This window comes from Tachysurus vachellii, chromosome 12, assembly GCF_030014155.1.
Source record: "Tachysurus vachellii isolate PV-2020 chromosome 12, HZAU_Pvac_v1, whole genome shotgun sequence".
Lineage (NCBI taxonomy): Eukaryota > Metazoa > Chordata > Actinopteri > Siluriformes > Bagridae > Tachysurus > Tachysurus vachellii.
The window spans coordinates 20,593,718-20,617,961 of record NC_083471.1 but is presented as its reverse complement, the minus strand read 5'-3'; the positions used below and the strand labels follow the sequence as shown (position 1 = coordinate 20,617,961).

The 24,244-nt window shown below is 39.7% G+C and overlaps 1 protein-coding gene across 5 annotated transcripts in view; it reads left to right on the top strand.

The window, feature by feature from the left end:
• Positions 1 to 24,226, top strand: part of wdfy3 (WD repeat and FYVE domain containing 3) — a 93,434-nt gene extending 69,208 nt beyond the window's left edge. For 4 of the 5 annotated variants that reach the window (XM_060884199.1, XM_060884200.1, XM_060884198.1 and 1 more), the window contains 25 exons: positions 1,576 to 1,653; positions 1,914 to 2,141; positions 2,993 to 3,161; positions 5,151 to 5,311; positions 5,624 to 5,772; positions 8,124 to 8,244; positions 8,332 to 8,417; positions 8,504 to 8,584; positions 8,671 to 8,725; positions 8,890 to 9,009; positions 9,727 to 9,844; positions 9,966 to 10,072; positions 11,249 to 11,402; positions 11,496 to 11,587; positions 12,044 to 12,256; positions 12,695 to 12,842; positions 13,442 to 13,596; positions 14,320 to 14,478; positions 14,910 to 15,089; positions 15,244 to 15,426; positions 16,358 to 16,454; positions 17,816 to 18,145; positions 18,752 to 18,863; positions 19,067 to 19,264; positions 21,980 to 24,226. In XM_060884199.1, coding sequence (XP_060740182.1) covers positions 1,576 to 1,653; positions 1,914 to 2,141; positions 2,993 to 3,161; positions 5,151 to 5,311; positions 5,624 to 5,772; positions 8,124 to 8,244; positions 8,332 to 8,417; positions 8,504 to 8,584; positions 8,671 to 8,725; positions 8,890 to 9,009; positions 9,727 to 9,844; positions 9,966 to 10,072; positions 11,249 to 11,402; positions 11,496 to 11,587; positions 12,044 to 12,256; positions 12,695 to 12,842; positions 13,442 to 13,596; positions 14,320 to 14,478; positions 14,910 to 15,089; positions 15,244 to 15,426; positions 16,358 to 16,454; positions 17,816 to 18,145; positions 18,752 to 18,863; positions 19,067 to 19,264; positions 21,980 to 22,100 — 3,615 coding nt within the window. In that variant the 3' untranslated portion in view covers positions 22,101 to 24,226. The remainder of the gene's footprint in view (positions 1 to 1,575; positions 1,654 to 1,913; positions 2,142 to 2,992; positions 3,162 to 5,150; positions 5,312 to 5,623; positions 5,773 to 8,123; positions 8,245 to 8,331; positions 8,418 to 8,503; positions 8,585 to 8,670; positions 8,726 to 8,889; positions 9,010 to 9,726; positions 9,845 to 9,965; positions 10,073 to 11,248; positions 11,403 to 11,495; positions 11,588 to 12,043; positions 12,257 to 12,694; positions 12,843 to 13,441; positions 13,597 to 14,319; positions 14,479 to 14,909; positions 15,090 to 15,243; positions 15,427 to 16,357; positions 16,455 to 17,815; positions 18,146 to 18,751; positions 18,864 to 19,066; positions 19,265 to 21,979) is intronic. The other variant, XM_060884197.1, reaches the window with a different exon arrangement.
• Positions 24,227 to 24,244: the final 18 nt, after the last annotated feature.

The window sequence follows — 24,244 nt, the reverse complement described above, 5'->3', positions numbered from 1 at the left end:
CCACAAACATTCATTGCCAAAGAAGCTGACTGTTCACAGAGTGCTGTATCCATGCATGTTAACAGAAAGTTAAGCAGATGGAAAAAGTGTTGAAGAAAAAGATGCACAACTAACCGATAGAACCACAGCCTTGCTTCAAGAATTTGGGTGAACTTCACAAGGAATGGAATGAGGCTGGGGACAAGGCATCAAGAGCCACCACACACAGACGTGTCAAGGAATTTGGCTACAGTTGTGGTTATTCCTCTTGTTAAGCCACTCCTGAACCACAGACGATGTCAGAGGCGTCTTAGCTGGGCTAATGAGAACATCAACTGGACTGTTGCCCAGTGGTCTACGGTCCTCTTTTTTAGATGAGAGCAAGTTTTGTATTTCATTTGGAAACCAAGATCCTAGAGTCTGGAGAAAGGGTGGAGAAGCTCATAGCCCAAGGTGCTTGAGTTCCAGTGATAAGTTTCCACAGTTTGTGATGATTTAGGGTGCAATGTCATCTGCTGGTGTTGGTCCAACGGTGTTTTTTAAAAACCAAAGTCACTGCACCCGTTAAACAAGAAATTTTAGAGCACTTCATGCTTCTTTCTGCTGAGCAGCTTTTTAAAGATGATGATTTAATTTTCCAGCAGGATTTAGCACTTTCCCACACTGCCAAATGCACTAAAATTTGGTTAAATGACCATGGTGTTGGTGTGCTTGTCTCACCAGGCCTGAACCCTATAGAGAATATAAGGGGTATTGTCAAGAGGAAAATAAGAAACAAGAGACCAAAAAATGCAGATGAGCTGAAGGCCACTGTCAAAGAAAGCTGGGCTTCCATACCACCTCAGCAGTGCCACAGACTGATCACCTCCATGATACGCCGAATTGAGGCAGTAATTAAAGCAAAAGGAGCCCCAACCAAGTATTGAGCACATATACAGTAAATGAACATACTTTCCAGAAGGCCAACAATTCACTAAAATGTTTTTTTATTTGTCTATTTTTATTTTTTTATTTGTCTGGTGGGTTTTTGTTAAATGTGAGACAAAATCATCGCAATTAAAAACGAACCAAAAAAAAAAGAACCAAAGACTTAAACTACTTCAGTCTGTGTGTACTGAATTTATATAATACACAAGTTTCACTATTTGAGCTTCTTTCTTTCTTTCTTTCTTTCTTTCTTTCTTTCTTTCTTTCTCTTTTTCTTTCTTACTTTCTCTTTCTTTCTTTCTCTTCCCCTCATTTCCTTTAATCTGTAATCATTTTAAACCTTTCTTTTCCTTTCGTTTCTTTTCTTTTTCTTTCCTTTCCCTTCCTTACTACCTTTCGATTCTTTCCATCCTCCCTTTCTTCTTGCCATTTTCTTCCATTTCCACATCCATTTTATATCATTTTATTAGTCTTTCAATTATCTTACCGTCGCTTGTAAAAGCGCCCTGAGATTTCATTGCCATTGAAAGGTGCTGTATAAGTAATCTTCATTGTTATTATATTATTATTCATGTACACTTTCATTTCAGTGATAATTCACTTAAATCTAAATTGAAATAAATGTTCCGAAATCTTTTTTTTTTTTCTTTTTCTTTCTACTTTTCTAAGGAAACCTTCCAGTGGATGTTCACGCATATTGCGGTGGTGCGAGATCTTGTGGCCATGCAGTACAAAGAATACCAAGAGGTGAAAATCTCACAATAACAATAAACAGTAACGTATTAAGATGACACATTAATATAAACCTTGCAGCTGGAGCCTACTGTCAAAGCTGCTGGTGAATAAATCTACACATTTGACCTGACCAATCAGAATCAAGCATTTTGTGTAAGCACAGTGTGGTACTGTGTTTCAGCAGGTTTTTTTTTTTTTTTTATTATTATTATTATTTATTATCTTATTTAATCTTAAGATTAAAATTAATTCTTTTTGTGTTATTATAACAGAGGCAGCAGAATGCACTGAAGTACGTGACTGATGAATGGGCAGCGATCGAATACGAGTTACTACGTGAACGAGGTCTTTGGGGACCTCCTATTGGCTCACACCTAGACAAGTTCCAGCTGGATATGACAGAGGGGCCGTGTCGTATGAGGAAGAAGATGGTTCGCAACGACCTGTTTTATATCCATTACCCTTACGTGCCTGACAACGAGCCGAACAACAGTTCTCAGGTAGCGTGCTCGGGTTTTGCTTGATGTTTTGCACCCAGTATCGTTCCTTTTACATTTTTTAAAGCCAATAATCATTCTCCATTTTCTCATTTCCTGTTATTCATTTTGCTCTTTAAAGCGTTCTTAATCACTCACTTCACTAACTCGAATAAATAAGGCAACCCCCAGGCCAGGATTTTTGTTTAGTTTGCAAAGCCAGAGTAAGTTTGATGCAACATGGAGTTTTTCCATTCTTGCTCGATTTAGCAATTTCCACATGACATAATGGAGAAGCACAGGGCAGATTAAAGTCTGTAGGAAATTACAGAATCGTTAAAACAGGATTTTAGCTAACACTTTCCTTCCTATCAGACTTCTTTACCATTAACCCTTGTTGTGGGCAGTGGGCTGTGTCCCAATTCAGCTATAACCTGTCTAACGAACGAATGATTCATGAATGATTCACTACTTCTCACTGGAAGTAGCAAGCTGGATCGGCCAAATCCTTAACCTCCGTTTCTACCTTTCAAAATTTTATGTTGTTCTAGAAATATTTGGATATATAATGTGTGTGTGTGTATATATATATATATATATATATATATATATATAAGATAAGGATCTACTTGTCTTTTTCTGTGATGCACAAATGATGCATTGTTTGTGAAAATGTTCCCACAAGACAGATGCAGATTGTTCTGAACACAAAAAGCTGGATATTTGCATATTTATGAATAGGAAAATGAAATATTGTAAGCTTGGGGTACCTGTTCTTGTTAACAGGATAGCACTGATGGTAGGTCTAGACTGCATTAGTTTTCAATCAGGATAAATGTTTCTCAGCCCCTAACAAGAGATACTCTGTTCCCCAGAAGCCGGTGCGTTACCGGAGAGCCATCAGCTACGACAGTAAGGAGTACTACATGCGCTTGTTGTCAGGAAACCCGGGCATGTACCAGCACTCCATCCAGCAGAGCACAGAGGGAGAGAGCACACAGCAGGAACCAGAGCATGGCGAGGACACCATCGCAAGGGTCAAAGGTAAAAACCTGGCCGGGCCATTTAAGACCCGCAGTATTGAAGCTCCACTATTGATTGCAGAAGATCAAAAGAAAGTGCCAGAGAGTCCAGTTTTTCCAGCTTGGTACTATACAATGTGAGCTTGCATTTAAATCACAGCACAACTGCTCACATATGCCTCTCCCAGCAACTTTAGCGCAGCAGCGGCAAACACAAACACAACAATGGCGGACGTTGCTTTACTGTTAATGCTCATAGCTTTGTGAACCTACATTAACACCCAAACGCGGCGAATCCAACGTGTATGTGCAGCTCCATGTAATCTGTATAAACGGAGGTTGTTATCGAGAAAGTACATAACGTTATTTTATCATTAACACAGAAAAAACTTAGCCTTAGCAGGTAGCTAACTACTATCATGTGTGCTGATAATGTATCATATTGCGGTAAAGTAAAAGTGTATTAAACATTAGTATACTTAAGGTACATTAACAAATGCACTAACAGTAGCCCCACCCACAGCCCCTGACACAAGCGGTTCTTAAGTCTAGACCAGCAACGTATTAGTGCTACTTAAGAACCACTTTTCCTGGTTCAGAGCCGGTGCTTTGGCTGTCGAAAAAGAAAGAACTGGTTCTAAATTAGGCTCTGGCTCCGAACCAGCACTCAAACTGCCTCGGTGGAAAAGGGGCATTACAGTTTTTTTTTCTCTTTAGCATTTTTGGTCAGATGAACAGTTTTTTTATTATGCCTATCATGCTTATCATAGTATTCTATTACCCTTATGTCCTTCTTTGCTTGCCACCACACACCCTAGTAGGGATTATGGCTGTGATTGGACAGCAGAGGTGGGAGTAAGTCACACATGTGCAAGTCACATGTAAGACTCAAGTCATGAATGTCAAGTCAAAGTCAAGTCGAGTCTTTTTTAATATTTGTCAAGCAAGTCTCAAGTCTCAAATTTGTGACTTAAGTCTGACTCGAGTCAAGTTGAGTCCCCCATCTCTGAGTCATTTCACTCAAGTCCGAGTCAAGTCTCAAGTCATGAATGTCAAGTCAAAGTCAAGTCGAGTCTTTTTTAATATTTGTCAAGCAAGTCTCAAGTCTCAAATTTGTGACTTAAGTCTGACTTGAGTCAAGTCATATAGTGTGTAATCCCAGCATATGGAATTCACATTTGATGCTTAGAAAGCATCCTCACCTAATTGTTTTTTTTTTTACCGAAGATATTGTGCAACATAAGAACACGCTTTTCAGTGCAGAACGTTTTCCTCCTGTTACTGATGAAAACAGTGCAACTTGTTTTCTGTCTGAAAATGCAGTGAGATACTGAAATCCTCTCCTACTTTAAAATATGTCCTTAGAATATTAAGGAATGGGACGCATTTTGAAATGAGTGTCGATTGCTTCATAGGGGATAAATCCTTTAATGATCTTTCCAGAATGTTAATAAATACCACCACTGCAGAAAAAGAGTTTTAATGAGTCCTTCCTTGAGAAACGCTCAATACACACCGTTCAGTGCAAACTGGACCTCTGTGCTCCAGTGTTCTAATGTTCTCCAGCAATCAGGTTATTACCACTCCGACTGTGTTGTTAAATCACAGCATGTTGCTAATTGTTGTTTGGTACAAAGCTGCATGATGCAATTTGTAGATGAAGGGGAAAAAAAAGCCCATAGAGGCAGTTGGCAGGGTTTAGAACATCTAAATGGTATATTGGTATATATTTGGTAAGCTTATGCAGATGAATTGACCTTTTTGCTCCTTATCTACTAATCAAGTATGTTCGTTATTTCAAGATAATGAAGCATCTCAGATGACTGGTTTCATGCAAAGCTTTTTTTATTTTAATACACACATCCTTCATAGACATTCTCAGCACAGGTTCAATATAAACTTTTATTTCAGATTTAAATAAATCTTTGTTTGCATGTTAAAGGAGTGCTCTGGTTTGGACTTTAATGCATGGTGGTTTTGATAGGGAACGGCCTGTTTTATGTGTGTGCAGGTCTGGTAAAAGCTCCTCTGAAGCGTTCCCGCTCTACGGCGGATGGCGGAGACGAGGACGGCCCAGAGCAGCTACAGGAGCTGCTGGAGTGTGGAGCTGTAGACGACGAGCAGAAGACCGACAACACCACTCTGCTCCGCCTGCTGGAGGAAGGAGAGAAGGTTAATAAACTCAGTCATTTATTTACTTATTTATTTACGATTTGGGTGTGATTGCGTGAGTGAATGAGAGTGTGTGTGTGCCCTGCGATGGGTTGGCTCTCCGTCCATGGTGTATCCTGCCTTGATGCCCGATGACGCCTGAGATAGGCACAGGCTCCCCGTGACCCGAGGTAGTTCGGATAAGCGGTAGAAAATGAATGAATGAATGAATGAATGAATTTACGATTTGGTTTAAATGTTGTGTTCAGTGTTTTAATTTGTCCTGCTGTAATGTGCGTATGTTTAAAGCCTTGTTACTATGTGTGTAAACAGATTCAGCACATGTACCGTTGTGCTCGGGTCCAAGGACTGGATACCAGCGAAGGGCTGCTGCTGTTTGGCAAGGAACATTTTTACGTGATTGACGGCTTCACTATGACCGTCACCAGAGAGATCAGAGACATCGAGACGCTTCCTGCAAAGTAAGATCCAAATCTTTTGGCTGTAAGGATTTGTTGTGTACATATTGCCTCCTGCATCAATCCAGTAGGATCTGCTTTGAAAGAACAAACCGGAAACACGTTGCGTTTCTCATTAAATCTTTCCATTATGAATAGAAACCAGTTTCTGCTCACCTTTGGATTATGGATCATTTCTGGACAGTAAGAAATATGGCATAGATGGATGGATTGTTGTTTTTTTATTCCCCTTAATCTTTTACTTTTTCTGGGGTTCAGTCAGTTTTCCAGTTCATCCCAGAGGTGTTTATTGGGGTTGAGCTTAGGGCTTTGTGCAGGATACTTGAGTTCTTCTATGCCAAACTTGGTAGACCATGTCTTCATGGTGCTTGCTTATGCCTCCGGAACAGCACTGAGCCTTTTATTTCCAGTGAAGAGAAATGAAATGTTACAGCATATAAAGATATTCTAGATAATTGTGTGCTTTTAACTTTCTGGCAATATTTTTTGGCGAAGATGCACATATAAGTGTGTTACTCAGGTGTCCACATACCTTTGACCTTATCGTGTATATACACTGCTCTCTCCCAAAAGTCAGAAAATATCGTGACATTAATGTCTTAATTGTCCAATGACTGGTACAAGTTTCTGTGAAATATGTTATTGTTTTGTACATTTATCATACCAGGAGTTATCTTAATCATTCCACACCTAGATGTAAGATTTATTCTGGAACGGCAAAAAGGTTTTCTACGTCTTTGAGATGATTTTATGGTTTTCTTATTGTTTGTAATGTTAACAATGAAACTCTTGTTTCCGTATGACTTTAACCGAACACTGGATCATGAATTTATATATAGAACACTTAAATCCTGATAGTGTTTAGTCAATTTAATCAGTTTACAGGTGCATAGTCAAGCGTTTTTTTATTATTATTATTTTCCCTGTAACAGCTTCCTACTATGATGTAATTGCAAATGCATGTCTTAGGGACTCTTCTAAAGCATCCATCATTTCGTGACTGGCAAAAAGGAAAATAATCTGAAGGCAAAGACGGCTAAATATCGTAAGCCTTCTGGCTTTCTTCTGTCTGTAGGATCAGAGAAAAGTTTCTGTCCAGAAAAGCTGTTTTCATTATCCAAAAATAATTAGTTCCATCTGAGTAGTGTTAATTTCGTCACCTATTTTTAATTTAGTCTTAGTCTTGTGCCAAATGTCCTTGTTAGTTTTAGTCATATTTAGTCATTCACATATCTTTTTTGTTAGTCTTAGTTTTAGTCGACTAAAAGTCTCGTCATTTTAGTCTAGTTTTAGTCAAAAGAAAACTCAAGGTATCTTAGTCTAGTTTTAGTCGACTAAAAGTCTTTTAATTTTAGTCTAGTTTTAGTCAAAAAATTGTGCATACATTCACAATTTAAACAGTGCATACACTCGAACTTGACTGCACATCACATTTTTTACTTTATTGATGCTGCTTTTAATTGTAATGCAAAGACCGTTCATCGGGACATAAGCTGTCATGTACAATAAAAGAGCCTGTGCAGCGACAGGAAATATAATTTAACACAAAAAGCCGCCTAGACTGTGGACTTGCGCTCAGGAGTTTTTATTTATTTTAATTTTTTTTTATTTGAGCGGCATGTGGACGAATTCTTTCTACACACACACTATTTTATTTCTTGATAACAGACCGCTGCGAACTATAACACACCGTTGCCATGAAAAACAGAGCATTGCCATGGACACACAGGATTCTAAACGTAGAGACGGAGCGCACTATTTTCTTTAGCGGAAACAATACAATTGATTTTAAATCAATAAACTCCTTTTTAAATCATCATTTTGAGTCGAATTATCGATTTATTTGGTAGGTAGCAATATAATAAGCGGGATCCGCTTCGCGGACCTGTAACTTGAGCAACAGCGCGAAGCCGCGAACTCGTTCTGAATATTTTAAAGGCGTAACAGCTGATGAAAAAGCAGAGACAATTGTAGACGAAAATGAAGAGAGATTTTATCATAGTATTTTATACAAAACATTTTCGTCTCGTCTTTTTTCGTCAACAATAATGCATGTTAATTTAGTCTTAGTCAGCGTTTTTGGACAGTGGTGCAGTCTTGTCATCGTCTCGTCTTAGTCATGGAAAAAAAAAGGTTGTTGACGAAAATATTTCGTCTCGTCTGACGAAATTAACACTACATCTGAGCTTTTTTTATTGCTAATTTGGGATGGAATTGTTTGATCGTTTCAGTGAAAGAGCGAGAATTGTGTCAATATGGCAGGTACAGACAGAACTAAAGTCACCTGCACTGATTATCTGACCACTACATGTTGCCATATACGACTTATTGTTCATCTTTCTGTCATCACCCAGCATGCACGAGCCAATTATCCCCAAAGGAGCCAGACAAAGCCAGAGTCAGCTGAAGCGGACCTGCAGCATCTTCGCGTATGAAGACATCAAGGAGGTGCACAAGCGCCGCTATCTGCTCCAGGTAATAAAAAGGAAAGTTTGCAGATTTAATGCTGAATGTTAATAAACAACTGTTTTCCCCTGTCAATAAATGATCTTTCTGTTACAGCCAATGGCAGTAGAGGTGTTTTCAGGCGACGGGCGAAATTACCTCCTGGCCTTTCAGAAGGGAGTCAGGAACAAGGTCTATCAGAGGTGAGGTGTATATTGAAGAAACAGCTTTAAGTTGTTATTCCTTCCAAATGTCATTCTGCATCACTGCAATGTTGTTTTCTTTGTAGGTTTTTGGCAGTTGTTCCTTCATTAGCAGACAGCTCAGAGTCGGTCTCTGGTCAGCGGCCCAACACCAGCGTAGAGCAAGGGTACGTACATCTAACAAGGCACTCGTAATTGTCCTCAGCTTACAAATTAGCAGATAGCTTTATCAGATTTGTGTCTTCTCGTTCAGGTCGGGTCTTCTCAGCACTTTGGTTGGAGAGAAATCAGTAACACAGCGGTGGGAGGTAAGCCGTTTTAACCTGGCATCAGCAGTCAGATGTTTCTCTGCTCATTAGAGAAGATGCATTCTGATGTATTTCTAATCTGACGAGTGGAAGAACATTTCATCATTTTCATTAGACATTTAACATCACCTGGATGACTAACATGTACACTTTTTCACTCTCAGAGAGGAGAAATCAGCAACTTTCAGTATCTAATGCACCTGAACACACTGGCCGGCAGATCCTACAATGACCTAATGCAGTACCCAGTCTTCCCCTGGATCCTGGCTGACTTCGACTCGGAGGTAAATAGCTTTGCCGCATTGCTGGAAAACCAGTGGTATAAAACATTACAGCCTACACTAACTCTACTGGTAATGTTTTAAATGAAGCATAATTTACCATTGTAAAGAAACAAGAAGTCTTACTATTCTTTCCAAAATAGAAACACAAACATACTTGAGATAAAATTGCTGAAATTCAAACATAATACAATGGTTAAGGTTCTTCTCATTATTCAGACAGTATTGTTACCATTCACGCTGAGATTTAAGAGGTTTTTGATGCTCTTATAAAGAGAGACTTACATTTTCTGCCATTTTATACAACTGAGCAACTGAGGGTTAAGGGCCTTTCTCAGGGCCCCAGCAGTGGCAGCCTGGTGAACGTGGGAATCGAACTCACAACCATCCGATTGGTAGACCAGCACCTTAACCACTACGCTTCTACTTATCATTGCTAGAAACAAACTATTAGTAAACCCAGGGGACTTATTACGTCTCTGCAGCCTTATTTAAATTGGCATTGTTGTTGTAATTGAACGTAGCTAAAGAAAGTTCTGCTGCTAAGCGGTTACTATGTGACATCACTATGGTATGATTTAGGCTTTTTACAGAGGTGTCAGTGATACCCGTAAAAATGTTACTCCTATAGGAATCCGGGCTGGATTTTTTAAATGATCTCGTTGCACCAAACATACCTGAGAACCGAGTGTGTTCTGATTGTCCGTTTCGTGTGCACAGGAACTGGACCTTAATAATCCAAAGACATTCCGTAACCTGTCCAAACCCATGGGAGCTCAGACGGATGACCGACTGATTCAGTACAAGAAGAGATTCAAAGACTGGGAGGATCCTAATGGTGGGTTCAGACAAGAAAGAGATCCGTTAACTGGAGTTAGATATTTGTTGTGCTCAGTACTGAAAAGGTCTGACTGATGATTCTTGTGTGTGTGTGTGTGTGTGTGTGTGGTTGTTTTCAGGTGAGACTCCAGCGTACCATTACGGAACTCACTACTCCTCAGCCATGATCGTGGCGTCTTATTTAGTGAGAATGGAGCCTTTCACGCAGATCTTCCTCCGACTGCAGGTGAGTGAAGAGCATCTCTCAAGCTTCTTCAACAAGATCCTCAGTTCATTTATCATATTAACTCACATCCTGCCATGATCATGTTCAAATCAACAAATCATAGAATTATGTGATTTTTTTTTTTTTTTTCTAACGTCATTAATAAACCTCATTTTATTTCTCTTTACTCAACATTTCTTGAGCCTATTCCGTTTTATCCGTTTTATTCCTCTACTATACCATATAAAGCTGCTGGATTATTGATTCTGATATCTGATCAATAATCTATTAACAGCAGCTCGAATAGTTTTGCTAATATCAGTGCGACTCCTCATGGACACTCCACCAAAACGGATTAGATAAGCATGTAATAATTGATACGATGAAGTTTGATGAAAGGAGACATTTATTTATGTCTGCAGTGCCATGGTTTTCACAGACAGGAAGGATTGAGGTAACATGTCAAGCTGCATTTTTGCATTTTATTAGCTTCAACTGAGAACAAATGGCACTTATGATGAGCGTTTCTGGAAGGTTCCACAACATTTGACATAACGATTAATGGATAAAAAAGTACAGCGTGGCAGTCTTTAATGAATGAAAAATGGTCATCGTCAGAACTTATACGATGTATATGCAATAAAACAATTCAGCTTGTCCTTTTTATAGGACAATACGAGTCCTATACGAGTCAACTTTATATTATTTCTGATTTAACTACCAAATCACGCCATTTCATCATTGATTTTTTTTTTTTTTTTATAACAGCACTTAACAAAGTTTTTAATTTCTTACTTTTCACTTTTAGAGTCGTGTAGTTTGCATATTTTAGGTTACTAAACTGCAGAAGTGAAGCAATTTAACACATCCAACTGCAGTCATTAAGAAAGATATAGCGCACTCTGCAGTCTGTGGCCCCGCAGGTAGTCCCCTCCAATCCCTTTCCGTCCCCGTCCCCGTTATCTACACTCTGCAGTTTCAGGAACAACTTTGAGACAAACTGCCTGCACAATAACAGCATCTTCCTTTCACTCTGGCAATATTTACATTGCATTGTTTTCCTCTCAGCCATGTTATTCAGAGAAGGTAAACAGTCACAAATCAGGATCCCTTCAGGCTGCATGTGCTTTCATAACCAATGTCTTGTTTCTGCCCTCTTGTTTATTCGTTTCCATTTGTACTTTTTTCCCTCTGCAGGGGGGCCACTTTGATTTAGCCGACCGGATGTTCCACAGCGTGAGGGAAGCTTGGCTCTCTGCCTCCAAACATAACATGGCCGACGTAAAGGAGCTCATCCCTGAGTTCTTCTACCTCCCCGAGTTCCTGCTCAACTCTAACAACTTTGACTTAGGTAGCAAGCGTTCTTTACCAAAGCTCAGAGCCTGATTTGGGTGTGCGCAGAGGGAAATGTGACATCGTGTGGCTTGTTCTTGTTGTGATACAGGAAGTAAACAGAACGGCACTAGACTGGGAGACGTGATTTTGCCTCCGTGGGCCAAAGGAGATCCAAGAGAGTTCATCAGGGTTCACAGACAGGTGGAAAAAAAATCCCTTCATTTTCACGTCATCATAGGACCAACACTGGATGAAAGGATGGATGGAAGGATGGTTTCTTTCTTTCTTTCTTTCTTTCTTTCTCTGTCTGTGTGTCTGTCTTTCTTGTGTTCTTTCTTTCCTGCTTTCTGTTTCTCTGTCTGTCTTTCTTTCTTTTTTGTCTTTCTTTCTGTTTATCTTTGTATGTCTGTTTTTCTTTTCTTTCTTTCTTTCTTTCTTTCTTTCTTTCTTTCTTTCTTTCTTTCTTTCTTTCTTTCTTTCTGTCTGTCTGTCTGTCTTTTTCTTTCTTTCTGTCTGTCTTTCTGTCTTTCTTTTCATTAGATTGTACAGTTATGATACATTATTTCATACATAACACATAACAGGTGGTGAGATAACTAAAGCAAAAACACACACGTTTGTCATTTCTATTTGTATTTCTACTCGGTGTCTTGCCAGGCGTTAGAGTGCGACTATGTCAGTGCCCACCTACACGAATGGATTGACCTGATATTCGGCTACAAGCAGCAGGGACCTCCAGCAGTGGAGGCTGTAAACGTTTTCCACCATCTCTTTTACGAGGGCCAAGTGGACATCTACAACATCAACGACCCCCTGAAAGAGACGGCCACCATCGGCTTCATCAACAACTTCGGCCAGATCCCCAAACAGGTGCGTGACCAAACGGATCTGAGTGCAAAAAAAACAAACCAGGAGTTTTTATAAAGCTGCTTTAATACTTAAATGTAAACAGTTTTTTATTCTATTCATATGTATTACAGATTGGTAATACAATTAATACGATTCTAGGTGAAGCAGACAAAAGACCTGATTTTTCTGGTCATAGCAGATTGCTGGGATTCAGTTTGGAGTGTGGGATTGATATGAGTTATCAGTGCAAAATCTATTTGCATCAAATAGATAATGCAAATTATTATTTTTTTGTTACTGTTACTAATTTGAATAACAGTCTCATTATTAAGAACATGTTTATCACTGATATTTATCACTGACAGGTGTGATGTCACGCGTGTTGACAGTAAATATGTAACATGTAATCAGCAGGACATTAAATACACACATAATGCTGTTATTTGGATTTCACTGCAGCTCTTTAAGAAGCCTCATCCCCCTAAGCGCGTACGCAGCAAGTCAAACGGCGAGATCCCCAGCATGGCCGCCTCCGTTAACTCCACTGCAGACAAGATCTTCTTCCACCATCTAGACAACCTGCGGCCCTCTCTTGCTCCTGTTAAAGGTACTGTGGGAGGTCTGAACCAGTAATCAGGGTAAATTCAGGATGACTGCATCCTGTATTGAAAGAATAGTATATAGGAGAAAAATATCAGTGAGCCTTTCAGTGAATAACTCATAATGAGAAGGTAGAAAATGATATTAAAGAAGTTTTTAAAGAACGCTAACTTATTAGCATGAAACAGGATGTAAATTCTAATCTCACCCCAGACAGCTGTTTTAATTTATTTAAATACAATTTAATTTTATTTCTCTCTTTCTCTCTCTCTCTCTCTCTCTCTCTCTCTTTCTCTCTCTCACTCTTTTTCTCTGTCTCTCTTTCTCTCTGTCTCTTTCTCTCTGTCTCTCTCTCTATCTCTCTTGCTCTGTTTCTCTCTGTTTCTCTCTCTCTCTGTTTCTCTATCTGTTTTTCCTCTCTCTCTCTGTTTCTCTATCTGTTTTTCCTCTCTTCTCTCTCTCTCTCACTCTGTTTCTCTCTCTCTCTCTATGTTTCTCTCTCTCTCACTCTGTTTCTCTCTCTCTCTCTCTCTCTCTCTCTCTCTCTCTCTCTCTCTCTCTCTCTCTCTCTCTCTCTCTCTGCATGTTTGTGTGTGTGTGTTGCAGAGCTGAAGGAGCCCGTGGGTCAGATAGTAAGCACTGATAAGGGCATTTTGGCTGTAGAGCAGAACAAAGTGCTGGTTCCTCCTGCCTGGAATAAGACATTTGCCTGGGGCTATGCAGACCTCAGCTGCCGGCTGGCCAACTACGAGTCTGACAAGGTCAGCAAATTTTCTACCCTGTAAACCTGAGCCTGTAATGCGCAGCATGTGGAAAATACGCTTCTAAAATTTTGTGTTTGTGAAAAAATGGCCATTGGAAGATTCCTCTGAACTACAGATATGTGCATGTGGAACAGTAAGAAATGTTTACATAGGGAATAGAAAAACGATGTGGCTTAGAATGGTGTGATGTGGCCATTAACAGCATGTATTTACATGTTTCTCACTGCAGTTTGTGAATACAAATTTTATTTAGTAGCGTGACAAATTTGTTTAACTGTTTATAGTTCAATTTAATGTTTGTTCCTTGTTTAAAGTCAACAATTATAGGGCAGCATCCCAAAGACTCGGATGTAACGAGTACTGATCGTGTGTACTGATAAACTGTGGTTTGGGACACAGCCCAAACATTTGCATCAGTTACTACCTTTCCAGAGAACAAATAAGTGCTTTTTCCAAATAAGAGCTTATTTTTTGCAAATAAGATATTTCCAATAGCAGCACATCACAAGCTGCCTCTGAACCTGAAGCCTTGGTTTTGGACGTTATTTTTGGCTTCCAAATGTTAATAATTTAGTGATTTTGTTCTGCATTTCACTCGAGAGCCAACAGTGTCCCCTAGTGGCTATATGTTACTTAAGCGTATTTACTCCCTCTCTCACCTTGCTGTTGACTTGGTCTTACTGTGATCTGTTTGAACTAATCTACTTGGCATTTTTGCAGGCTGTGATTGTGTACGAGTGCCTGTCTGAATGGGCTCAGATCTTGTGTGCTATCTGTCCAAACCCCAAACTGGTGATTACCGGTGGCACGAGCACAGCTATCTGCGTTTGGGAGACGAGTCCCTCTAAAGAAAAGGCCAAGACACTTACACTCAAACAGGTGAAGGAACACACCATCATTTTGTGTGTGTGTGCATATATATATATATATCCATATATCCATTACCAACATTATTCATTTTATAAAATAGAACATTAACGAGATGTTTAAAAAAATGAAGCATCTTTGAAAGTATGAAACAAAAACTATATTTTATCTCCTTGCGGAACATCCATGATTTTTCAACTGTGTATATGTATGTTGTCGTAAATTTCTGACAGTTCAATTCAGATGTATTGAGTGTTCAAAATCTAAAATCGTGCAATACTGGATCGTGTTATATAAGAGTTACATCACAAAATAACCTATAAATTTATTCTGTCAGCTGTCAAAGCGAATACATTTCTTTCCGTTTACTGTTCAAACACACCTATACTGAATAGTCAAACGTGCATGTGTACAGTGAATTGATTGAGGCTTGTTTATTCCAGGCTCTGCTGGGACACACAGACGCCGTGACGTGTTTGACAGCATCCTCCGCCTATCACATCGTCGTGAGCGGCTCTCGGGACCGAACCTGCATCATATGGGACCTGAATAAACTGTCTTTTGTCACACAGCTGAGAGGTCACCGTGCTCCAGTGTCTGCTCTCTGTATAAATGAGCTCACTGTAAGTTAGTCAAAGGTCTATTGTCTATACAAGCCATCTAAACAAACCTCACACTGATACGATCCTTTACAAAGTGTATTCTAACTGGAGAAAAATGACAGCAAGCGTAAAGATGTATGACACTGTTACTTATATAAAATCTTTTATTACACAGGGAGATATAGTGTCCTGTGCTGGCACATACATCCACGTGTGGAGCATTAACGGCAACCCCATCGCTAGCGCTAACACCTTCACCGGACGCAGCCAGCAGATCCTGTGCTGCTGTGTGTCTGAGATGAACGAATGGGACACACAAAACGTCATCATCACAGGACATTCAGATGGCGTCGTTAGGGTAACGACCTGTCATCCTATAACTCAACAATTGCTGTGGTTTTTTTTTTACTTAAAGGTAGGGTCTCCGTTGTTTGAGAAATGCTTCAGAAAACTGAGTCGGGCCTATAAACAAAACAAATACAAAACTAACATGTAGCCAGTGAGCAGAAAGGGGCGTGTCTTGTCGATATGGGCGGAGAGAGTGTTCAGAGCGCATGTGTGACATTAGCAGAAAGCGGTTTTAACATTAACATGGAGGATAAAAACAAAGAAAGAAAGCGAAGAAAGGCTTACGATAAAGCAAGAAGTAGGACGTGTTAATATAGGATCAGCTTTCCAGCGCTGGATAGAACTGAAGGAGCAGGAAGTTGGCCGCATATTCACAGATTGGAGTTTCCCGAGTCAATAACTCTTGAACTAAACACTGTTACTACACAAATAACACCTCTTTTCTATCGTAGTAATGTAGAGACGCAGCTACAACCGTGTTTTGTGTAGTAACAGTGTTTAGCTCAGGAGTTATTGACTCGGGAAACTCGAATCTGTGAATATGCGGCCAACTTTACTTAATTCACAGATGTTGCTTTTTTCCTTCTCGATAGGTGAGTAACGTTGGTTTTGCTTTGTTTCACAGAACTAATATATGCCGTCCTTTGCATGATTATGCTTGTGTGTCATTTTTGCTCGTTTTTTATCTGCAATCGTATTGTTCTTCCCTTCAGCTATGATAAAGACACATTTCTTTCTATTAGTTGCCTGGGTTGCGTATGTATGCGTGGGCGGAGCTATCAATACAGGGGTGGGACCCATTTGGGTTAGGGGCGTGTTTGTTTTGGTGATTTTATATGTCAACATTGGCTTTCAAACAACGGAGACTCCACCTTTAACTCCATTTCTAAGCATTTGTCTTGTGTATATGTGAGACTTTAATAAACGTGTTTGTCTCACAGTTCTGGAGAATGGAGTTCCTGCAAGTCCCGGAAACTCCTGCACCCGATCCAGTCGAGCCTCCAGATGCTCCAGACTGCTGTGCAGAGGAAAAAATCGGTAATGCACCTCCTGCTCACCAATGCACTGTGCTAGAGTTTTGTGAGCTGTTTTTTTTATCGATACTTTTAGATCATGTTTATTACACTAAACGTAATTTAGTTGTAAAATCTTAACATGTGTGTATAATTATTTGTACGTCTTTCCACATAATAGTTAATCATTTTATTTTTTGTATAAATCATATCCCATAATAGGTGCCATAGGTATAAAATAAAGTACACCCCTAGATAATTCCAAAAAGTATGGCCATACAGTACAGGGTTCCCACGCGTCCTGGAAAACCTGGAAATCCTGGAAAATTAATGACCAATGTTCCAGTCCTGGAAAACACATGGAAAATGAGAGAAAACATAAATTGTCCTGGAAAAAATCTTGTTGTCCTGGAAAATTATTATTTTTAAATGTTCTTGATCATTTAAAGAACAGTTTACAACTCTGGTCGAAACAATTAACGTTAGTAACAGAAAGCGCTCTGTTCAGGGACGCTGAGTTTTTGTTATGCTGTTTAATCTCGCTGGATGACGCTGTCTTGTGTTGGCGGTTTCAGGCGCTAGGAATGGTTTAAGTGCTCGAATGTTTTCAGCAAATGGTGACGGGTAAGCAGGTTATATTAACCTTGTTAATCTGAATATCATGTGCAAGGGGAATGCACAGCAAACTAAAGCATGCATGACTGCATTGGCCTGAGAAAAGGAAAGGGTATTAATATGTGCGGTCTTTTTATTTTATTAATGTTGAAATTACATTCACATGACAGAATGTCTTTAAAAGTATAGTTAAGTAATAGCCATAAAGTGTACGTTGTTTTTAAGACTTCTGGAGAGAAGAACATATTACTTTAGGCCGTGAATCTGTGAGCCTTGTCTTTTTTTTGCTAAATTTGAAATGTCCTGGAAAAGTCCTGGAAAATGATCTCTGAAAAAGAGTGGGAACCCTGACAGTACTTAAAGATTTGCAAACCTCACTGCTGGAGAAAAAGGTGAACGTGTTATTTTTGTGATGATAACGTCAAGCACAATAGTGAAATCGCAGTGATACTATTCTTACCTGGGATGAGCACAGGACAGTTGTCATGATTACACCAGCAGGTACAAATCCAGGTGTGATTGTCCTCTGAGTCAAAGGTGGGAGTAAATTCCCATTGACTTTGTCCAAGAGTGGTCCTAATGTCATGTTTATGTTAACATGGTCATTGGTGACACCTTAGAAAGTTTATTTTTAGTCAGAAAACGCTGACCAAGCGTCACAGACAAGACGTGCTCATCTGGAACCATAGTTTTCACACCCACGCTGTTGTGTTGCAGTTAAGGACTAATCCAGTTTCAGTCTACTTTATTGCTCATTTGTGTGTTGTGCAGATGGGCGGGAAGCTGCAGACGAGGACAGCAGCGAATCAGAGGCCGAGGAGGCCAGCGTGAGTCAGGAGTGTAAAGCACAGGCACAGAACAGTCAGCCTGGGAGTAACTCTCACAGGCCGAAGCCTCCGCGCACCAGCTTGGAGGACTCAGGTCGTTGGTCTGACTCACTCAGCGTTGATGAGAAGGATGGATTTGTGTTCGTCAACTACTCAGAGGGCCAAGCCAGACCTGCCAACCCACCCAGTAACCCCCACACCAACTCGCACCCCGTGCCACAGCCCCTGCAGCCGAGCAACGTAGAGCCACGGCTCTATAACAAACTCAGAGCAGGTATGAAATTCTGCATCACGTTAAAAGGACACAGCATTTTTTTTTTTTTACCCTAGACACTGAATACAGTCTGAATTCCCTGGGACAGAATTGAACCAGTGTTGAACATATGAAGCAGAAAAGCCAGGCACTGAAAACTCAAAAAATATTTTGTGCTTTGAATGAGACAGATCCGTGAGTGTGTATTACAAAGCTGTTGTATTGAAGTTTTATCCAACGCTGGTGCAGTGGCCATCCACTTCAAAGCATTTAATTAAGTCCTCCGGCATATATTAACACTTTCCGTTTCCCATATGGCTTGCTTTACATAACAACATTCCCCTGAGTACTAAACGTAAGTTGTTCAAAAGGTAAATAACTGATCTGAAATGGTTTCACACTCAGAAGCCTCGTTCCTTTTGGACTCGGTTTCGTCCATGCAGCATTTTTCATCCTTCTGCTTCCACATTAGAATGTAATGTGACACATCAATACACAGCATTCTTCAAGCTGACAGATTTTATTCTGTATTGATGTAGCGTGTCTCACATCCAATGGTCGTGGGTGTGAGGCTGGCAGATCTCATAGCTGAGCTCTTGTTGCCGTTTGTGTTTTTTCCCTCTGCAGGCTACAGATGGGAGAGACAGCTGGTGTTCCGGAGTAAACTCACCATGCACACAGCTTTTGACCGCAAGGACAATGCTCAGCCAGCTGAAATCACAGCCCTCACCATCTCTAAGTAAGCCCTGATAATTATATGTGTGTGTGTGTGTGTGTTTATTATCATTGATGTTGACAATATTGTTATATATATTTTTTAAGGACTTTGTCAATAAGTGTGTGTATGTGAAGGAGTGTGTGAGTTTGTGTGTACATGCTTGTGTGTATAAATATAAAGAGTCCAGACAGTTTTTATTTAAACCAATTTTGTGCTATTCTCAGAGACCACAGTAAGGTGGTGGTGGGCGATGGGCGTGGCCGCGTCTTCAGCTGGTCGGTGAGTGAACAGCCGGGACGCTCAGCTGCCGATCACTGGGTGAAAGACGAGCAGGTGGAGGGCTGTTCGGCGTGTGCCGTGCGCTTCTCACTCACCGAGAGACGCCACCACTGCAGGAACTGCGGCCAGCTCTTCTGCCAGAAGTAAGATCACCTCGGCTTGAACTGATGTTCTCTTTGTTTAACACTTAGGGGAACCATAGTAATAAAGTAATAAATAAGTAATAAATAAACTTAAATGCTATTCTATTGACACTATATATATATATATATATATATATATATATATATATATATGTACAGACATTTTTCTGACCTGAAATTTGTTGCTGATTTGCATCTATCTCAATTAGCCCCACATTGTGTTGGCTTCATAAACCTGTGCTAGTATGTTACAGGCAGAAAAAAACAATTATAAATATAGCTGCAAGCAATACTGGGGTCAAGCTGATCAGATGCGCTCAGAACATGTTGCTGATGAACCATACCAAGTTTCGTAGCGATATGGCATTGCATTCGTAAAATACTGAACTTAACGTGAAAATTCAAAATGGCTGACATACAAAATGGCCGTCCGAAAACCGTTTGGTATCGTTTGACTCAGCATGCCTCAAGGAGTCTAACAACACCTCCTTCATGATTTTAGACTCAAGTTTGCAGTAGTCATAAGCAAAAATAGCTGTTTTTAAAATCTCGTGGCCACTAGGTGGCGCTGTCACGAAACGTTGCATGCTAATAATAAGAAAACTAACGATAACAATAGGTGTCTATGCCCCTAAGTGTGTGTGGTAAGTGTGAGTGTGTGTGTAAGTGTGAGTGTGTGTGTGTAAGTGTGTGTGTAAGTGTTTGCACACTTACTCACACTCGCACACTTGGTATGGTTCATCAGCGACATGTTCTGAGCGCATCTGATTGGCTTGACCCCGGTATCGCTGCTTGCAGCTATATTTTTTATTTCTTTCTGGAATCACAGAAGAATAAAATTTAACATCACCGACATTTAAGTTCATAATGGTTCGATTATTCATCGTTATTATTAGTTTACTTTACAAGCTCAGTGTATTAAGCTGTTTGTCTGTCATTTATATTATGTGTGTGAGTGAGTGTGTGTGTAAGTGTATGTGAGTGTGTGTGTGTGTGTAAGTGCATGTGAGTGAGTGTGTGTGTAAGTGTGAGTGTGTGAGTGTGTGTGTAAGTGTGTGTGTGTGTAAGTGTGTGTGTGTGTGTGTAAGTGTGTGTGTGTGTGTGTAAGTGTGTGTGTGTGTTTGTAAGTGTGTGTGTTTGTAAGTGTGTGTGTTTGTAAGTGTGTGTGTGTTTGTAAGTGTGTGTGTGTTTGTAAGTGTGTGTGTTTGTAAGTGTGTGTGTTTGTAAGTGTGTGTGTGTGTATGTGTGAGTGTGTGTGAGTGTAAGTGTGTGTGAGTGTAAGTGTGTGTGAGTGTAAGTGTGTGTGAGTGTAAGTGTGTGTGTGTCAGTGTGTGTGAGTGTGTGTGTAAGTGTGAGTGAGTGTGTAAGTGTGTCTGTCTGTGTGTGTGTGTGCGTGTGCGCGAGTGAGTGAGTGTGTGTATGTGAGTGTTTTGTGAGTATGTGAGTGTGCGAGTGTGAGTAAGTGTGCAAGTGTGAGTAAGTGTGCAAGTGTGTGTGAGTGTGCGAGTGTGAGTATGTGAGTGTGCGTAAGTGTGCGAGTGTGAGTGAGTGTGCAAGTGTGAGTGAGTGTGCGAGTGTGTGTGAGTGAGTGTGTGTGAGTGTGTGTTTTGTATGTGAGTGTGCGAGTGTATGTGAGTGTGCGAGTGTGTGTAAGTGTGCGAGTGTGAGTAAGTGTGCAAGTGTGAGTGTGCGAGTGTGAGTGTGCGTAAGTGCGAGTGTGAGTAAGTGTGCGAGTGTGAGTGAGTGTGTTTTGTATGTGAGTGTGCGAGTGTATGTGAGTGTGCGAGTGTGAGTGAGTGCGTGCAAGTGTGAGTGAGTGTGCGAGTGTGTGTGTGTAAGTGTGTGTGTGAGTGAGTGAGTGTGTGCGAGTGTGAGTGAGTGAGTGTGTGTAAGTGTGTGCGAGTGAGTGTGAGTGTGTTTGTGAGTATGTGAGTGCGAATGTGAGTGTGCGAGTGTGAGTATGTGAGTGCGAGTGTATGTGAGTGCGAGTGTGCTGCCATTGATTTCATTGGCGGAAGAGGAAGAATAATAAGAAAACTAACGATAACAATAGGTGTCTACACCCCTTCGGGGCTTGACCTCTAACTAAGACCAGATTGTTCACTATTTTTGGTGGTTTAGCAGATTCTGTTACACAATTACTGACACTGTTCCATAACGTTACTATGCAGTTTGTTAGATTTACTCGGAATGACACCACCAGGGGATCAGATATACAGTATATAACGTGGCCGGTTTATTCACAACATAGCAGTGAACGTGACGTGGTAGTGTCTGGTGCCGGTAGAGTAGAGGATAAGTGACATTTGGAAAATGAGCTTTTAGTCTCTTCATTGTATGTCTACAGGGTGGATCGAGCTGATAGAATCAGAATCAGAACCAGAATCAGAAGGAGCTTTATTGCCAGGCATGTTTTCACATGCGAGGAATTTGTTTTAGTGACAGAATCTCCACAGTGTAACAGAATGACATATACAATATAGACAAAATTGTATGTACACATGTACAGGTGTGACACGTGCAATTGAAATATACATATACAAATATAGGCAATTTGTATGTGCAAGTGTGAAAGTGTGCAATTGACATGGACGTATATAATTATACACAATGCGTAAATACCCTAATGTTATTTATTCCGTACAGATAGCACTAGACAGTCAAGACTGTGTTACCTTGCAGCGTGATTTAACGCTCTCTCCTCGGCTCTCATAGGTGCAGTCGCTTCCAGTCGGAGATCAAGCGGCTGAAGATATCCTCTCCCGTTCGTGTGTGTCAGAACTGTTACTACAATCTACAGCATGAGCGGGCCTCAGAGGAAGGGTCCAAAAACTAAACCATCACTCATATTACACACACTGACTTGTACCTTCCTCTACACATCATCATCGTCATCATCATCACTCTACTACAAATTCAAGGCTAAAATCAGATCACTAATGTTCACGCTTTCAGATCACCGGGTAGTCATCCTCAAACGTCTCCTCAACCGTAGAATTTTCCATAAAATGCTTAACATTTTAGTGCAAAGCAAAATAAAGTTTGTTAATATTGTAAATAGCAAAATGGCCTTTTTAACTAGAACTGAAAAGTCATTATTATGAGAGCAAACATTCTGCCTGTAATATAGCATTATAACGTACCACTCCTGACTTTAAAACTACTCAAAAACTTAAGCAGTCGTGTGTAGTCGGTGTCATGAGGCACAGCATCCCGGCGGGTATAATATCGGGGGACTATGAATGTTAATAATAAATGTTTGTAGGTTGGCATTATTACCATGTCTAGTTATGCAAATAATTTTGTTTACAATGTGTTAACGTTAACGTGTTGCCCACAGTATCAAAGCCGTTGCCAGTAGTTACAGAGTCATAGAAACGGTGTATTTTTTATTATTTTTGTGTCGGTTTTTTTTTGCTGCCAAATTGCCTTTAAAACTTTTTAATATATTTATGAACAAAAGAACATTTCGTTATTTTTAAATCCCAAACACACCTTCGTTAGCATTCCCAAATATTTAACGTAGTCGTAATTTCATAACATATCATTATATGAAATGCACATCTGAAACCTTCCACTGTTAACTATGAGTTCTTGTTTTGTTTTGTTTTTTTGTTTTGTTTTGTTCTTAAAACGGAGGCTGACGGAGGATACGTGCGTTTAACATTGTCTACTGTTCACTATTAAATATTATATGAACTAGCTTTAATATTTCTCTCCGACACTAATGCAACTCTGAGAACATCAATATTTGAAATATCGACGTCGCTGACAATTTCTTTTTGAAAATATGCCAGAAGAACTCTAAATATTCTGTTTTCCTGACGTGTTTGATAAATAACTTGTGTGCCTCAGCCTTGGAACTTTTAAAGAAAGTCTGTACCGGGGAATTCAGTGTTTTATTGTCAGAAATGGATTTGATATTTTGATGTTGGAAAAAAACTGGAATTGTGTTTTATTAACATGTGAAATAACACAAGACTTTCTATTTTTCTTTAATATCTCTTGTATTTCTTCAGTGGTACTGTGGGCAATACTGCATTAAAAAAGTGCTGCTTTGATCATTAGAAAGAGACGTATTTTCTTTTTCTTTTTTTTTTGTTTCTTTTAAAAAAAAAAACCGAGAAACAAATCACTTTAAAGCAAGAAATATTACACGTGCACATGCCCTTTCTTCATATTCTGCCCCGTACATTGCCATACGGTTAAATCTGCACTCATTATGATAAACATTATGATTACTGTAAATTAGTGCGCAATCCTAACATCAAAACATCAAAAGCCAGATGGCTATATCAATTATTTTCGCACCTTTACATGTACAAACAAAAAAAAAAGACAGATATTAATGACTATGGTTTTATCTAATGCATTTTTTATGTTGTATGCTGTCATTTTAAAGTGGTTTGTTCCTTTACAGCAAGATGAACTGTACAAAGTATTTATGCAATTATAATGTTTCCTTTTTTTATGATTGATTATTGTACATTTTTTCAGCAAGTTGGTTTACTTGTTGCATGTCTAACACAGCTGACTTTCTGTGTCAGTGCATTGTACATGTTCGGCATTTCCCTCCCCCACATAATTTCTAAATAATGGCATTATTAAATGATTTGATTATTAAGCCCTGAGAGATGTGTATAGAGTAGACCGATATGTTCGACACTCCGGGTTGACTTTTGTACTCCATGTATGAAAATTAAGGCCTGATCTCAAAAAAAAAAGAAAAATGGGTTCCTTTAATTTTTTTTTTTTTGGTGGTCTTGTGTTAGACTGCATTACTACAGTATCTGGTGTGCAATCTGTGGTAGCTGAATGTTCATTGTGCATTTGTGTTTAAATACAACTACATGCCCTTCTCCTTCCTTGTAGAGTAACCCTGAACTGTACTGTTACTATAATGCAATAGATCTGGTACTCATATTTTTAATTTAATTTCAATTAAATCCTCACTGTTTACCACCAGGTGTGTTTTAATGT